Below are 17069 nucleotides of genomic sequence, written 5' to 3' on the forward strand. Positions count from 1 at the left end.
CTCCTATGCTAAATGTGTATTACAGTGAGCTTTCATAGCATGGATGTGAAGAATGGGAAAATATTGGCCTTTGATGCTCTCAAATTGAGTAAAACTACAATAATTTTTATCCTAGGATCACTAAGTAACACTGATCTTTATGGTTAGCATATTCATGTTTGACAATCTTTCCTAGTATCTGGAGTGTTTTTTTTTTTTTTTTTTTTTTTGTCGTTGTTGTTTTTGTTGTTTTTTTTTCTAAGCCAACAGCAGAGCTCGATGGCTTCCAGGGGCTAGGAGACCTGAACAGAAGTTGTAGTGTCATGTTAAGGTAGGTTAGTAGTAACAGAATAGGAGAAAGGAGAAATTTGACTACTGGTTATTAAGGAGAATTGGCTGGAGGTAGAGTAAGACTGTATGTAGTTGTAGAGGTTTCAAAAGGTCTGAGAAGAGGACCAGCATTTGTGGCCCTGGTTTTCAGGTAGCAGTAAAGTGATGGCTACTATTAGTTACACTTTTTTTTTTTCAAAGTAGCTGTTATATCTTGCTACAAGTGTGTGACTTAAAGTTTGCTATCAGGATCATCTTGGCTTTACAATTGGAGGTGTTAGATAAAAAAGAAAAGAAAGTAACTGTAACGTTTATTCAGTTACAAGGTTTTTAGTTCTTCCTAGTGACTCATCCAAACTGAAAGATACCATAACTGGAAGTACCAAGGCACAGCAATAATGAGAAGGGAAGGAATTTAGCATAGGTCATCTGCTCAAAACTTAACTGAATAGCAATTGGGAAGAAGAGAAGGAAATAAGATGTGTGAATTTATTTCCCATTGCTATAAAACAATGTCCAATGTTTGGTACCATATAAAGAAAGGAAATTTTTTAAAGTCCAAAAATTGGGTAGCCCTATGCATGTGGTCTTCAGTGAGGACTCCCTTACCTACAACATAACATGGTAGTTTGCATTATGAGCGCTTATGAGATGAAGAAGTCATTGGGCCAGACCAGAAACTAGAAAATGGGAGGGGTTAGTGTTGCTTTTTTTTGCAGGAACACATACAGAAACTAACTAAGGTTCAGTAAAAACTTCTTTAATTCTTCTCAAGGGTATACGTCCCCCAAAATCTAACATATTCTCAAAGGTTCCACCATCTTTTAATACATCACACTGTGGATTGTGTCTCCCTCCAATATATGAACTGTTGAGAAACAATCAAGTCATACTAGGGTGCCTTCCCTTGTGAAAAGAAGATTATCTAAAAGGAATGAATTGAAATATAAGTTGGAGGCTGTGTGTGGTGGCACATGCTTTTGATCTTAGCACCAAAGGAGGCAGAAATAGCCAGAGAATCTCTGAGTTCAAGGCCAGCCTCCCAGTCTACAAAGAAAGTTCCAAGCTAGTAAGGGTTACATAGTAAGACTCTTTTTCCAAAAAAAGAAATAAAATGTGAAAGAAGAAGGAAAGAGATTTGTCCCAGTGATTCTGAGCGGTAAGATAGAGTGATACTCACATAACAGATGAGGAAACCAGAGTGCACGATTATCTAAATGAATGAGGAGCATATTACGTGATAGGGAATACTTTAATTCACATACAAGTGCCATTGAAAACGTTTTATCATAAAATTTCTAGACAGACTTGTTGAGTGCCTATATCTGTCAGATAAGCAATAGATAAGGTATAAGGACCTTTTCCAGTCTTTATAAGCATGGAGATCAAGCAACATCCCCATCACAGATACAGATTAAGCCACCCATCTAGTCCATGTAGTCAGGGGAAGTTTCATGACTTGGGGTCTGCCTTGCTATTCCTTAACCCTCATAAAGATTCGCAATATAAGGAGTTGACTTTCTCTAAATCAGATCTCAGTGAGAAGATGGGCTGCAGAGGCTGCTGGGGTCTCACACTTAGAGCATGTAAACAATTGGCATGGTGTTCCCAGGGAGGCATCAATGCTGCTCTTGGAAACATGGAAGAAGACAACTGGAGGTGGCATTTCTACGACACCGTGAAAGGATCTGACTGGCTGGGGGATCAGGATGCCATCCATTACATGACAGAGCAAGCCCCTGCCTCCGTGGTCGAGGTAACTGAAAGGAAACTTTTGGTTCATGTGCTCTGCTTATATTACAAAAGAACCAGTGTAAAAAGAAGGTGTTGGGGATATGGCTCTTGGAGAGAGTTCATGCCTAGCAAATTAGAGCTCTAGGGTCCCATCCCTGGTAGTAAGGAAGTTTTTCCTGTAAGTATTCAGTTCATTTAACAAGATTTTTCTTTCCCAAATTGTCAGTGTTTTCAAAGAATATGGTAGTATGGAAGGTTTAGATTTCAGATTTGGTGCAAATTAACCATGAATATTTGTACTTGTTTAAAGTAACATATTTTTGCTTGTTTTGCATTTCACAGCTAGAAAATTATGGTATGCCATTTAGCAGAACTGAAGATGGGAAGATTTATCAGCGTGCATTTGGTGGACAGAGCCTCAAGTTTGGGAAAGGCGGGCAGGCTCATCGGTGCTGCTGTGTGGCTGATCGAACAGGCCATTCACTCTTGCACACCTTGTATGGAAGGGTGAGGCTGACTTGGTTGTAAAGGAAGGTTAGGATTGATAGTGGGCATGGCATGAGACAGGAGGCAGTTGCTAAAAAAAAAAAACAAACCAAAAAACATGACAATAATATTCTACTTTGATTGCTGTGACAAAGAATAACCAAAATCAATTTAGGAAGGAAAGGATTTATTTCACTATAATCATAGTTCATTATGAAGGGAAGGCAGGGCCAGAACTTGAGGCAGAGATCTCTGTGGAACCCTTGGAGGAATACTGCTTAATGACTTATTCCCTGTGGTTTGCTAAGCCTACGTTTTATACACCCCTGGACACACAGGCATGACACCACCCACAGTGGGCTGGGGCCCCACTGGCTTGCCTCCAATCCAGTCTGATGGGAACATTTTCTTAGTTGAGTTTCCCTCCTTAATGGTTCTGCCTGTGCCAAATTGACAAAAACTAACGCAAATAGTAAGGTGTCCTAAGTAATTATTAATATGAAGTATTAAACAGGTATTATGAAAAGCTGTCTTTAAAACAGTATGTTATTCCTTGTGTCTGTTTTGGAAAGTTGAATTGGTAGTCATTGCTTACCATCTTGCATTTGTGATCCGTCACGTGCCAAGAAGAGAGGACATATTTTAGAATGTTTTTATCAGTTCTGTGTTCCTGAACTTACTGGTATGTTTTAATACCAGTTAAACTGGATGAAGTCTTGAGGGACTGGAGCCACTAGATCAGTGGTTCTCAACCTATGGGTCACGACCCATAAAAGACCATTGGAAAATATATATTCACATTATGATTCATTACAGTAGCTAAATTACAATTATGAAGTAGCAACAAATATAATGTTATGATTGGGGGTCACCACAACATGAGGAACTGTATTCAAGGATTGCAACATTAGGAAGGTTAAGAACCAGTACACTAGATAGTCAGTCTGCTCTGGCATGTCCAGATAATCAACAATCTGAACTCTGTTTTCAGAAAGTAGTGACAGATAGTTAGCATCAAAATATTAGAATATCAGTAGCTTCCTTTAGGCTGAATACACTGAAAAAAATGTACAGTTTGTGCTTGTTCTGTGGTTGTTTTGAGAGTTTATCTAAGCTCTTTAAAGCTCCTTGCAGTCACCATCAGGACTATCAGATCCACTCTGGATGGCATTGTCCAGGGCTGACTCCCCTGTCTGCTTCCTACCAACCCCCTGTGGCCACTGCAGGTACAGATGTGGTTGGTCTGTGCTGAGCTGGATTTTTCTATTAATACTATTAATCACATGACCACATGTAGCTAGCAGCTTTTCTGGGTCATGACTCTGTGATCCATGGACCTCATTGAGGGTTCCAAATTCTTGAGTGGCGTTCAGTATTACATAGAACCACTGGAGAGCCTAGAGTGCTTCCTAAGCTTTTGTAAATATAAGAGTGGTGTTACTAAAATATGAGCAACCCAGAGCCTTTCACATTCTATTCTCTGCATTTTTTGTTGTGAATATACTGCTGAACCTACGGTAACTTTTTTTGTTGTGAATATACTGCTGAACCTACGGTAACTTTTTTTGTTGTGAATATACTGCTGAACCTACGGTAACTTTTTTTGCTTTGTACTGCTGTCAATATTGATGCTCATATAAGCACATGTAACTTCATTACAAACCCTAGTATTCTTTAAACTTCATTTGTTAACAGGGCTAAACCAAGTCCTTCAAACTGTTCTCGTGGTTTAACCACTCGGGTTTTAAGTGTCATTTGTTTAATCTTAATCTTAATTAACAATTTGAAATGTGGACTCTTTTTTCTTACAGTCTCTGCGATATGACACCAGCTATTTTGTGGAGTATTTTGCTTTGGATCTTTTGATGGAAAGTGGGGAATGCCGTGGTGTAATTGCACTGTGCATAGAAGATGGGTCCATACACCGAATAAGAGCCAAGAACACTGTTATTGCTACTGGGTAGGATCTGAATTTTTGTTTGTTTGTTTGTTTACTGTATTTAATTTCTTGGTGGCGCACGCCTTTAATCCCAGCACTCGGGAGGCAGAGGCAGGCGGATCTCTGTGAGTTCGAGACCAGCCTGGTCTACAGAGCTAGTTCCAGGACAGGCTCCAAAACTACAGAGAAACCCTGTCTCGAACCCCCCCCCCCCCCAAAAAAAAAAAACCAAAAAATTGAGTTCAGAATTTAGGGGGAGGGTTTGTTTGCTTTTTTTCTTAAATAAAATTGAGAACAGTGGTTCAGACATAGGCCATTATATCACCTTATAACCTTCCCAGACTTGTTACCTTCATCACAATACAGATGTTCTCTGAGCATCATAGGACAAAATTGGGGATTATGAAGCTTACCCTGCCTGTTTTACGTAAAGAATAAGCCTAGAGAATCGCATGGCATTTTCAGATAAACTTTCCTGCTTTCTTGTTTACTATGTATAATGATTCTTAGAATCAAGAAGTACTGTTTGCATGATAAGAATAAGTAAATTTCACTTGATATGACTTTTTTACCATTTTAAAAATTAAGAGCTGAGGGTATATCTCAGTTGTGTAGTATTTGCTTGTCTAGAATGCATGTGGTCCTGGATTCGGTCTCCATTATCACCACCACCCTCTCAGAAAATAGAAAAGAAAGTTTAAATAACTTACAGAACCTGAATAAGTGTTTTCCAGGGTAGAGGGTACACATGGTCAGCGGGTTTATAAAAGGTGCTCAGCACCATTAAACATCTGAGGAGGTTTTTTTGTTTTTTTGTTTGTTTGTTTGTTTTTTTAGTTTTTCGAGACAGGTTTTCTCTGTAGCTTTGAAGCCTGTCCTGGAACTTGCTCTGTAGACCAGGTTTGCTTTGAACTCAGAAAGATTCACCTACTTCTTCCTCCCAAGTGCACGGGTTGAAGATGTGCACTGCCACCACTGCCCAACTGGCCAGCTGTCTTAGTTACTTTTCTATTGCTTGATAAAACACCATTACCAACTTTTAAAAGAAAGTGTTAATTCTGATCTCCAATTTCAGAGGTCTAGAGTCCATCCATGATGGCTAAATAAAGGAGTAGCTAAATGTTTAATCTTGATCCACTACCATGAGGCAGAGAGAGTCCAGAGTCTTTTAAATATCAAAGCACACTCCCACTGGTACACCTTCTAATCAATCCTTTTCGAACTATTCCACCAACTGGGGACCAAGCATTCAAATATATGAGCCTGTGGGGGCCATTTTTATTCAGACCAGTGTACTGAGTAAAAGTAGTTACCACACAAGTGTGATAGTCTACCTGAGTTCCATTTCTCGAACTTAAATAGAACAGAACAGACTTCCCACACATGTGCCATGGCAATCCCTGTGCCCACACTTAACATATACACTCAATAATAATAATATTATTATATAATTTTATATATGTGTATATTTAACCAAAACAATGGCCTGGAAAGATGGCTCAATATTAAGTGCTGCTACTCTTGCAGAGGACCTGACATCTGGTCCCGGCACTCACTTCAGAAGACTCGTAACTTCTTTGGGCATTGGCACATATGTTGCATAATTCACACAGAAACATACACATAAATAAAATAGATCTTAATTAAAAAAAAAAGATACAGAGAAAAGTGACCCAAAAGTCTAAAGACTATTAGGATTATAAATTGGTAGTCATTGTGAAAGTTCCTCAGGAACTAAAGAAGACTGAGGAAATGGCTTAGTAGACAAGGTATTTGCCACTCACACATGAGAATCAGACCTTGGATGGATGCCTAGAACCACATAAAGCTGAGTAATTGTGGCCTTGTCTGTAATTCTATGACTTAAGAGGCAGTGTCAGGATTCCTGAGCACGGACTGACTAGCTCTTGGCTTAGTTAAGAAATTTTGCTTCAATAAAATAGAGAGCAATCAAGCAAGATACCCAGTGTGAGCATCAGGCCTACAGACATTCATAGACATGTATGCACATCAAACTTATACCATTAAAAAAAGATACCCTAAGAGTAAAACTCACATGGTGCAGCAGTCCTATCATGGCCGCATATATAAAGAAAATAAAGTCAACATAATCACATGATGAATATATCATCAATGCAAATGTTTGTTGTGGTATTATTCACAGTGGCCAAGATACGGGATTGTATTTGAAGGAGGATGCTTAAAAGAAATCCCACACTAGCTCAGAATTGAGTATAATAGAGGGTTATTTATTAGGGGTAGAGTCATAGATCACAATCCTCTGCTGGAATGGGGAACAACAACCAAAAATCCCACAACTGGGAAAGGAGAAACCAGAAGTTTGCTTTACATTGGCATTTATAGTACAAGAGGCCACACCCAAGTAGGCGGGTAACTTAAAAGCCACTGGTAGTAGGAATTCCTAAAGCATGTATTAGCCAGACTGTCACTCTGACCAAATACAGTTTATACAAAAAAGGGTTTATTTTGGCTTTCAGCAGGTTCAGTGCATGGGGACATGGATTCATGTGTGTAAGCAGGATATTTTAGTAACTAGTATGTGATTTGGCAAAGAGTGAAAGACATTAATCCACGATTGAATATAGTCTAAGGATATATCCCCAAAGATCTTCTTCTTCTAGTTAGGTTCCATGTCCTAAAGTTTTCAATTTCTTAAATAATACAACTAGCTGTGGACTAAGCCTTTTCAACACATGAGCCTATGAAGGACATCTATATTCAAACAAGAACAGTTTGAGTCATGAGATGAACAGTTTCTGAAACCTGATAGATAGCATGTTGGGTACAGTAATGATCAACACCACAAAGAAAGGATAATTATGTAAGGTTATGGATATCTTAATGAAATTGTGGAAATTGGTTCCTAATATACACTTATCAGATCATATAGACAGCTTATAAATAAGCAGTAAGACTGGGGAAGAAATTATAAATCAATAAATACTTAAAAATTTTTTCATTGTAAAAGTTATATATCCTTATCAGGAAAATTCTTTGAAGATAAAATAAAGCACAGAGTACCAAATATGAAAAGAATTATAAAATTCCCATTCTCTGTCTTCCAACTTCCATCCATCCATGTTAGCAGCATCACAGATGTGGCCTCCCAGTATTGTGCCATGTATATACATGCATAGGTCAGAGTACAAACAAGGGGTTTTTAGAGGTTGGTGCTCCAGAAGCTACATTATATGTTTTTTGATGTCATAAGAAACGGTTTGGTGTTGGCTGATGCTTATAGTCACTGTTTTCTGTTTTCAGGGGTTATGGACGGACCTACTTCAGCTGTACATCTGCCCATACCAGCACAGGGGACGGCACAGCCATGGTCACCAGGGCTGGCTTGCCTTGCCAAGACTTAGAGTTTGTTCAGTTCCACCCCACAGGTAGGATGGGTACCTGTCTGGCTCTGGACTCTTCTGTGTCTTATAAACATGCAATACCTATTCAGTGTACTGTGGTGCACTTCTTCTGTTTTGAGTCCTCAAGAGGAGTTTTCTCCTGGTTCCATTTTGTTTCAGGCACCCATGGTTAGAGGGATGTGAAGTTAGAACAAATCAGACTCTACCTGATGCCATAGTTAGGGATAACAAAAATTCTAATTGGTCTTAGTCAAAACTCAGCTATTAGTGAGTGAAAGCTGAAGGACCTGAGAAGCAGAGCAGCCAGCCACTATAGTTCTTACCTCTACCAGTGATTAGACCAAATGGGCAATTCTGTCTGTACAAGCTCTCAGACTGTCTTTAGCTCCTGCTCCTCCCGCCTTACATTCCACTCTCCACCCAGCCACATCGTTCTTGTCTTCACCTCCCTAGTGCAGGGATTTGTGTGAGCTGTTTCTTTTTCAGACAGATTTAAGTCTAGCCCAGGGAGGCCTTGAACTCACAGAGGTCAGTCTTCCTCTGTCTCCTGAGTGCTGGGATTAAAGGTGTGTGCCACCACTGTCTGACCTCTCTGACTAACTAGGGGCTTAACTCTTCACTCTAACCTTCAGGCAAGCTTTATTTGTTACAGCATAAACAAAATATCACCACAGTGAGGGTTTGGATTTAGAAGAGGGAAAGAGCTAGTTGTAGGAGAAATTAGCTCTCGCTGCCTGTCAGAGCGTTGAGTCAGAGGAGAGAGTTGTCTTCTTCCTACAATTTTTGTCCAGTGTCTACTGAGCCTCTGGATTTCCTGTCATATACTGTGTTTAGAATTCCCTTTTTTTTTTATGCTTCCTTCACAATATATAAGAAATAAACTACCCAAAAGATGTTACTGAAGCTATGAAAAGTGAAAAGCAGGTGAAATGTAAGAACTTATATTCTTATCTTTAGAGCATGTAATCCTTTTGACATATGAAAGGTAATTTTAGCTTTATAATAACACCTATTTAGCCTCTTCTGTTGAAATTCAGTTTTTGATATTCCTTGTTTTTCCTTGCTTTGAGGGATATAGTTATATTAAGAACCCAGACTACATGCTCCTCAAATTTGAATTTGAGCTCTGCCCTTTAATAGCTCTGTTATTTAGGTGAGTTACTAAGTAAGCTCCAACTTTCTTGTCTATGAGCTTCTTATTACCTGGGACCATCATAGAACTTAAATGAGTGAATGTTTAGAATTGGTATAAACATAAATATTAACCACTAAAATAATTTGTCAGTTTTGCTGTTTGGGTAATTTGGTAATTTGAAATTCTCCAAGCTGGTTTATTCCTGCTTAAACTTGTTACCACATTTCTTGGTTTAAAGGTTTATTTTAAAAATTAAGTTTGCATACATGATGTTTATTCAGATACGGGTTAGAACCTTGTGGGTGAGCTCCTTTTCCTGGATCTGTTGTGCTTTCTAGTGTTCACTGCTGCTTGTCACACACATACCTCCTACTTGACTTTTCTTATTGAGTTTAATGCTCTTTGATTTTTTTTTTCCTTTCCTTCCCCCCATATTTTTTCCCCCAAGACAGGGTTTCTCTGTGTAGCTTTAGAGCTTGTCCTGGAACTACTTCTTATAGATCAGGCTGGCCTCGAACTCACAGAGATCTGCCTGCATCTGCCTCCCATTAAAGGCATGCGCCACCACTGCCCGGCTTAAAAAAAATGTTTTCTAAAAAAGGATTTAGCCATTTAAAATAGCTACCTACTCATCATTCATTTGTAAGCATTTAATCACCTGGATTTTTACAGGTATATATGGCGCTGGCTGTCTCATCACAGAAGGATGCCGTGGAGAGGGAGGTATTCTCATCAACAGTCAAGGTGAAAGGTTTATGGAGAGATATGCCCCTGTTGCCAAGGACCTGGCATCCAGAGATGTTGTATCTCGATCCATGACTCTCGAGATCCGTGAAGGAAGGTTTGTAATCCTCCAGGGATACATGAATGTAGTAGGCAGGGGGACTAATTTGTGTCCTCTTTTCTCTTTGGTAGCCATTAGGTCACATCTGTGTATTTTAGCAGTTTACCTTTGCAGACAGGCACCCCTGCACCTACCTACAAGAATAAAGCTATCCCATTATTTTCTGGCTAACATCTGTTAGTTTGTGATGTTTTCCTAAAGACCTACATTTTGAGAATCTTCTTCACATCAGTGTGTGTGTAAGAGTAAACATATCATATGCTCCCACAGTGTGAGAATGAGATTCACACACTCAGCCAATACTCATGAGCCTTAGGAGTTGTGTTGTTTTAATCAATATCTACAGGTGTCTTGGCAGGTAACCTTTAGGGCTTGTGTGTCGCTTGTCCTTTGGTGAAATCAGTTGAGCCTCCCAGGGCCTGGCCCTGTTCCTTAACGACACTTTAACTTAAAACACGAAAGTCTGGTGGTTATGGGAGACTTTCTAACACATTTACCAAGAAAAACATAGGAGATCATGGCACCCACGATGAGAACATGACTTTGGTGAGTATGGGTTTCTATTCTTGTGTTCCTGCACAGAACTGTTCTGACATACTATAGGTGATTAAAAAATACTTGAAGTAAAAAGAATTAATGAGTCACTGACTATGGATGAAGTTGAAATTTTCCTCAAGATCCAAGGTTGTTTAGGCTCACATACTTCAGAGATTTTAGTTGGCTCTTACTGTTCTTTGCCTCATGTTACAGTGTTGTATTTACAGAGGCTGTGGCCCCGAGAAAGATCACGTCTACCTGCAGTTGCACCATCTGCCCCCTGAGCAGCTGGCTACACGTCTGCCTGGGATTTCAGAGACGGCCATGATCTTCGCTGGTGTGGATGTCACTAAGGAGCCCATCCCTGTCCTCCCCACTGTGCACTACAACATGGGTGGGATTCCCACTAACTACAAGGGGCAGGTGATGGTGACCTGCCCACTTCACAAAGATCCTTTTAGTGCTAAGAGGCGTAGAAGCAAGAACAGGCATTTTTCCCTCCAAAAGTGCAGTGTGTTCAGTTTTTTTTATGTAAATTCTGAAATACCATTTCTGCTAGGCAGTAAGAGGCTGGATTATGTTCTTGGGTTTGCATCTATTTGGCAATAACCAATAGAATGTTAATTCCCCATAGCTATAATATTGTACACCTTTTCCATTTTATAATTGCTTTTCTATATAATCTGATACTTTTACAGTGACCTTATCAGTTAGTGGTCTGTATATACAATTGGTACTTGGGTTATGAGCAGTTCACAAATGCTCATCAACTGGTCCTTCTGCTTTGAACTCCTGTCAGGACAAAAGGTAGAGATTACTACCCCACTTCACAGATGATCCCCAGTTTTTCTCTTCCCTTTAATGTTCTATCAGCTACCACATTCCATAGTTAAATCAGGTGGTGCCTGAGACTCTGAGGAACCTGAATCATCTTGACCTGCTTATAACAAACATCAGGGGTTCAGGAGCAAAAGGAGAACTGAGGGTATACTAAAATGAGTGAAACATAGAAGATGCAATCTTTGCTTTTTCTACCTTGGGCATGGGAACTATGATAGGAAAGCAGGCACATGGAGCCATGGCTATTTTTGATGCCTCATCTGAATACATTCCTGCAGGTGCTGAAGCATGTGAATGGACAGGATCAGATTGTGCCTGGCCTGTATGCCTGTGGGGAGGCGGCCTGTGCTTCAGTGCATGGTGCCAACCGGCTTGGAGCAAATTCCCTATTGGACCTCGTAGTCTTTGGCCGAGCCTGTGCCCTGAGCATTGCAGAATCTTGCAGGCCTGGTACGTACTTTCTTCAAGCCCTCAAGCTATTTTAAGAGACTGCGTAGTCTTTATTGCTGGAAATTTGCTTAGCGATCTAGAGGAAATCTGCTTTTTCCTATAGAAACAGATTGTGTAGTATTAATAGTCAAGAAAGTAAGGGATTTGGGTCACTTTTTTTTTTACAGACATGATTTTTTTTTTTAAAGCTGTATGGTTTCACTATATCTCTGGTTGGCCCAAAATGCACACATATTAGCCAGACTGACCTTGACCTCAGAGAGATCCAATGGCCTCTGCTTCCTGAGTGCTGTGTATGCCATCGTGTATGGCTTGGTCACTGTATCCTTAAAAGACACTACTAAGAAATTGGTATTTTGAGGGAAAATTGATTATATATTATTTACCTGTTATAAATTATTTTTGCAGTGAAATATTTTTATAGTAAAAATAAATCTGTAGCTTCTTAAAAACAAAATATAATGGAATTTCATATGTAAAAGGATGACATAAGCCCCTACCCCTCAGGAATAGAATGAATTTCAGTTGATGTCTTCTTATGGTAGCTTTAAACAACATGTAAAAGAAAAATGTGCCTTGTGTTGGAGTATATTTCTGCTTGTACAGACTAGAACCAGGAGGTTACCCAAGGAGCCTTCATGGTAGCTGTTTTGTCTGTTTGCTCAGAATAGTGGTGTGAGAGGGCATCTCATGAGGACAAGGGTGGAGACTCCCTGTTCCTCTCGTTAACTGTCCGGTGTTTTATAGATGAATAGCAGTGATGTGGAAACTAGCACCTTCTTGCCTTCCACACTTCTAGTCATGCCACAGTATAATCTTGAATATGAAAATGATTTCTGGTCCTTAGTGCTAGCTAGCTGCACAGGCAGGGTTCAGAGTATCTTCTCTGACACCAAAAGTAGCCTTTTGGTAGCCTTGTCCTTAGCAGTGAAGATTAAAATCACTTCTAGAATAAAGTAGAGATTCCAGTGACCTGCTTTGAGAATGAGGGGAAAAAGTTTTATAAAAGCAAAGGTTCTACAAATACATGCTAAGATTATTTAAACTAAGTGATGAAAGGAACAAATGTACTGTCAGTAACATCTCAGACAGGGTACTTAGAGTAAGACTCAGAAGGCTGTACATGTGATTTTAACTCTGGAAATAGCAAACTGTAAGAAAGAAACAGATTATAGCTGCTAGGTGTCCTAGTGCTGGTGTGCTTAAATACAATTCTGTTTGCCAAAATCTGAAAAACCCTACTAAAATGACTAAAAGCAATAACCTCAAAAGGCATAAAATTCAGTATTTCTTTAATTTTAAAGATGAAGAGGTTTGTAATATTTTCCCCAGATGGTAATATCCTAATATTTCTAAAGTATAAGTGTATGGAATCCTTTTATAGTATGTTGAAATTTGTGAAAATGTGCACCATGAGAAAAGTCAGTTTTACTGAGTGATTATTTTTTTAAACACTAAAAAGGAGCTAGGCTCGCATACATCTGTAATTTGGATATGTAAAAGGCTGAGGTAAGAAGATTGTTAGTTCAAGACTGATTTGGACTGTCTAGATTATCTCAAGACATAAAAGGGAAAGAAGAAGGGAATGAACCTCCTTGGAGAGGAGGTGGCTGGAAGCAGGTGTTGCCTTTTTTTCTCATTAGAAAATACTTATGCCACCTAAAACAACTTTTTAAATACCTCAGAACTATTTTTTTTTTTTACGTGGAGAGGATTCTTTAATTTTTGTAGGGGACAGTGGAGTACAGGGGATCAATCCTGGGGCCTTACTAACGCTAACCGGTACTGTACTTCTAAGTTGTACCCCTACCTGAAAGTCATGATCTTGAGGGCTAGTTAAGAGAACAGGAGAATCAAGACACACAGGATAGCTATTTATCCTGTCATGAGAAAAAGTGTGACGGTGACCCTTCACTACCTCAAGGGTATCCAGTTTCCTTACTAGAGTAACAATTCTGATTACATATAGGTCTCTTAGTTTCAAAAATGGTTATCTACTGTGTTGCAGTATCTTTGTTTCTGTATATGTCCTTAAAAATTGATTCTGGAAATGGCCAACGCCTCTAATACCAACACTTGGGAGGCAAGGCAGGTGGATCTCTGTGACTTGAGGCCAGCCTGGTCTACAGAGTAAGTTCTAAGACAGCTAGAGCTATTACACAGAGATTCACTGTCTAGGGAAAACAAAAAACAAAAAAACAATTGACTCTAGGTCAATATCTTAATACCTTAGATTGGTGCCAAGACTGTGTTGATTCAGATTACTTCTATGCTTTCCAGACTCCTGGAATGGCTATGGTGTAATCCGAGTGGTATTCAATTCTCTTTTTTTTCCCCCTAAGTGATTCTGAAGTTAAATTCTGGCTTTCTTTTAAGGAGATAAAGTTCCTTCAATTAAAGCAAATGCTGGAGAAGAGTCGGTTATGAATCTTGACAAGTTAAGATTTGCTGATGGAAGCATAAGAACATCAGAACTACGCCTCAGCATGCAGAAGGTAGGAATAGACACAACCAAAGCCACCTGCATGGCTGCCTGGGGGTTGACAACAGGAGGACCTGTTCCTCATTTTTCCAAATCAGAGCATAAAAATAATCAGCCTTAAATGTGTTTCTTTCCACGTAGAACTTTGGAGTTCTTAGTTCAGGGCAGAAATAAGCATCAACTTTAGCACGGGGACTTTCCTTTGTCTGGCACTCCTGTATATGAGCTTGACGTTCATCCTAAGACCAGTACTGCTTGTCATGTGTCTTGCAGCTAGTAGGAAGGGGAAGAACATCAGAACCTGAGTCCCAGGTCACTTGGGAGCCAGCCTACCCCATACCTGGTTGTGTCACTTTATTTAGCGTCCTCAGCTCTGAGAGAGCGAGATCTCATACTGAATTGTACCATCACAGAATCACAAAGTGAGGAGAGTGAGGTGTGTAGGAGCTAACCTCTAGTCCCTTAGACAGTGGGGAAGGGCTTGGCCACAAGGTTCTCAGGCCCTCGTTTCCTTTAACTTTATGATCTCCACTACACCACCACCATTAGCCCTCTTGGACTCTGGGACTGTTGTGTTCTAGAAATGCTGCCAGAGAAGCAAAATGATTATAATATTTTTTAGATATACACAGATTTATTGTGAGATACATACATAATGGAGCACATAGAAATATGGGGTTTTGTTTTGGCTTGGTTTGGGTTTTTTTGTTTGTTTGTTTGTTTGTTTGTTTGTTTTTTCAAGACAGTTTCTCTCTTTAACTTTGGAGCCTATCCTGAACTTGCTCTGTAGACCAGGCTGTTCTCAGACTCACAGAGATCCGCCTGCCTCTGCCTTCCAAGTGTTGGAATTAAAGGCATGCACCACCAACACTTAGCTAGAAACATGTTTTAAGTTTAATCAAAATTTTATTATTACCAAGGTAAAGTGGCATATCTGGGAGATTATGGTAGGAGGATCACATGCATATAAGACCCTTTCTCCAGGAAAAAAAAATAAGTTTAAATTTAACTCATAGTCTAAATTTCCTAGTTTATTTAAAATATGTAAATATATAAAATTTCAAAAAACAAAAGATCTGAGCATTTTGCCTGTCTTTTTCTGTGCATTAAAAGTTTATAATGGTATCTTATGATAGTCGATGCAGAATCATGCTGCAGTATTCCGCGTGGGAAGTGTATTGCAAGAAGGCTGTGAAAAAATAAGCCAGCTCTATGGAGAACTGAAACATCTAAAGACATTTGACAGAGGTGAGTCAACAGTATTCTGAGGGGACACTGCTTTTGGGGGCTAAGCTGGTGTCTATCCTGTTTACCATTACCTTACTCCATGCTGTCCAGCTGTTTCTTCCCCACAGATATATGTTGCTAGTTAAGTCCAGAGTACCTACTTGACTGGATCCTGTCTGTCTCTCATGGGTTTTTGTGTGTCCTCAGGAATGGTCTGGAATACAGACCTGGTGGAGACCCTGGAGCTGCAGAACCTGATGCTATGTGCACTACAGACCATATATGGTGCAGAGGCACGGAAGGAATCACGGGGAGCTCATGCCAGGGAAGATTATAAAGTATGTTTTCAAGATATATCACAGTGACCTGACATTTTTCCAACTGGTTCTATTCATTCCTACTCACTTTCTCTATTCCATTTTATTTTTCCCAAAAGTGAATCAAGGAAAACACCTTTTCCTCCAGTATTTTTTTATTCTTATTCTCAATCTCAGAACCTTGCACCTTTTTCTTGCTTTGCGTCAGCCCATTCAGCATCTGTAAGCAGAATAGACCTGGTTCTTAACAGGGCTAAGGGTAAAGTGCATCCAGTGACCAAAATCAATTAGACTATTAGTCCATGAGTCACTAGCTCAGACACATCCTGAGACTGGGAATAGGATTTAGAGATCTGCCCTAACCATGGCTTCTATGCAGAAAGCATAAAAGAGCACACATGTTGGATTCTACATGTGATGGTAGAAAGCACAAGGAGAAGCTTGGGTATAGCTCCAAGTTCAGAAACATTTCCCATGATGAGTATACAAGTTCTGGACAGTGTAGGATGGTGAGTAAATAGGAAAGTGAGCAAGTAGAAGTTTTCATTTGCTATGAGCATGTATTGATTTAACCTGCAGTAATCAAGTTGATGAAAAGAAACATGAGCAAGCATATCCCCAGCTAACTGTTAGGAGCTGAGATAAATAAGGCTTTGGAGATTTGAAGTAGATTCTGCTTATTCTTGGCAGGCCTATGCTATAATTAGTCTATAAGTAGGACCCTGCTTTAGCCCTTTGGCTCGGGTAAGGAACCTCCTACCTGCCACTCCTCCCTTCTTGTTTTCAGTAAAAGCAACAAGGTGTCTGATTTTGGTTTTTATCTGAAGAGCCACTTGCTTGTCTAACTTAACGCCTACATGCAAAGTTTTCTTTGTTAGCAGTCAGTGTACTGACAAACTTTCTTCAATATAAATGCTAAACTTAGAAAACAACTAAATTAGCCAGGCAGTGGTGGCGCACGCCTTTAATCCCAGCAGAGGCAGGTGGATCTCTGTGAGTTCGAGGCCAGCCTAGTCTATAAGAGCTAGCTCCAGGACAGGCTCCAAAACTACAGAGAAACCCTGCCTCAAAAAACCAAAAAAAGAAAACAGAAGAAAAGAAAGAAAGAAAGAAAGAAAGAAAGAAAGAAAGAAAGAAAGAAAGAAAGAAAGAAAGAAAGAAAGAAAGAAAAGAAAGAAAACAGCTAAATTAATCTGGGTGTGGTGGTGCATGCCTAATCCTAGCACTTGGGAGGCAGAGGCAGGTGGTGGATCTCTGTGAGTTTGAGGCCTGCCTGGCCTACACAGTAAGTTTTAGGACAGCTAAGGCTATATATAGAGACTCAGTCACAAAAAAAAAAAAAAAAAAAAGCCCATTTAACTTAAAAATGCTAAAGAGAAAAGTTGA

General features: G+C 39.6%; 1 protein-coding gene across 1 annotated transcript in view; it reads left to right on the forward strand.

Moving 5' to 3' along the window:
- Sdha (succinate dehydrogenase complex flavoprotein subunit A) overlaps window positions 1–17069 on the forward strand; it is a 28164-nt gene that overhangs the window by 9249 nt on the left and 1846 nt on the right. The window contains exons 4-13 of the mRNA XM_075975681.1: window positions 1922–2065; window positions 2386–2550; window positions 4341–4489; window positions 7751–7875; window positions 9659–9827; window positions 10595–10790; window positions 11486–11657; window positions 14034–14152; window positions 15276–15387; window positions 15574–15704. Coding sequence (XP_075831796.1) covers window positions 1922–2065; window positions 2386–2550; window positions 4341–4489; window positions 7751–7875; window positions 9659–9827; window positions 10595–10790; window positions 11486–11657; window positions 14034–14152; window positions 15276–15387; window positions 15574–15704 — 1482 coding nt within the window. The remainder of the gene's footprint in view (window positions 1–1921; window positions 2066–2385; window positions 2551–4340; window positions 4490–7750; window positions 7876–9658; window positions 9828–10594; window positions 10791–11485; window positions 11658–14033; window positions 14153–15275; window positions 15388–15573; window positions 15705–17069) is intronic.

Source organism: Microtus pennsylvanicus, chromosome 6 (assembly GCF_037038515.1).
Source record: "Microtus pennsylvanicus isolate mMicPen1 chromosome 6, mMicPen1.hap1, whole genome shotgun sequence".
Lineage (NCBI taxonomy): Eukaryota > Metazoa > Chordata > Mammalia > Rodentia > Cricetidae > Microtus > Microtus pennsylvanicus.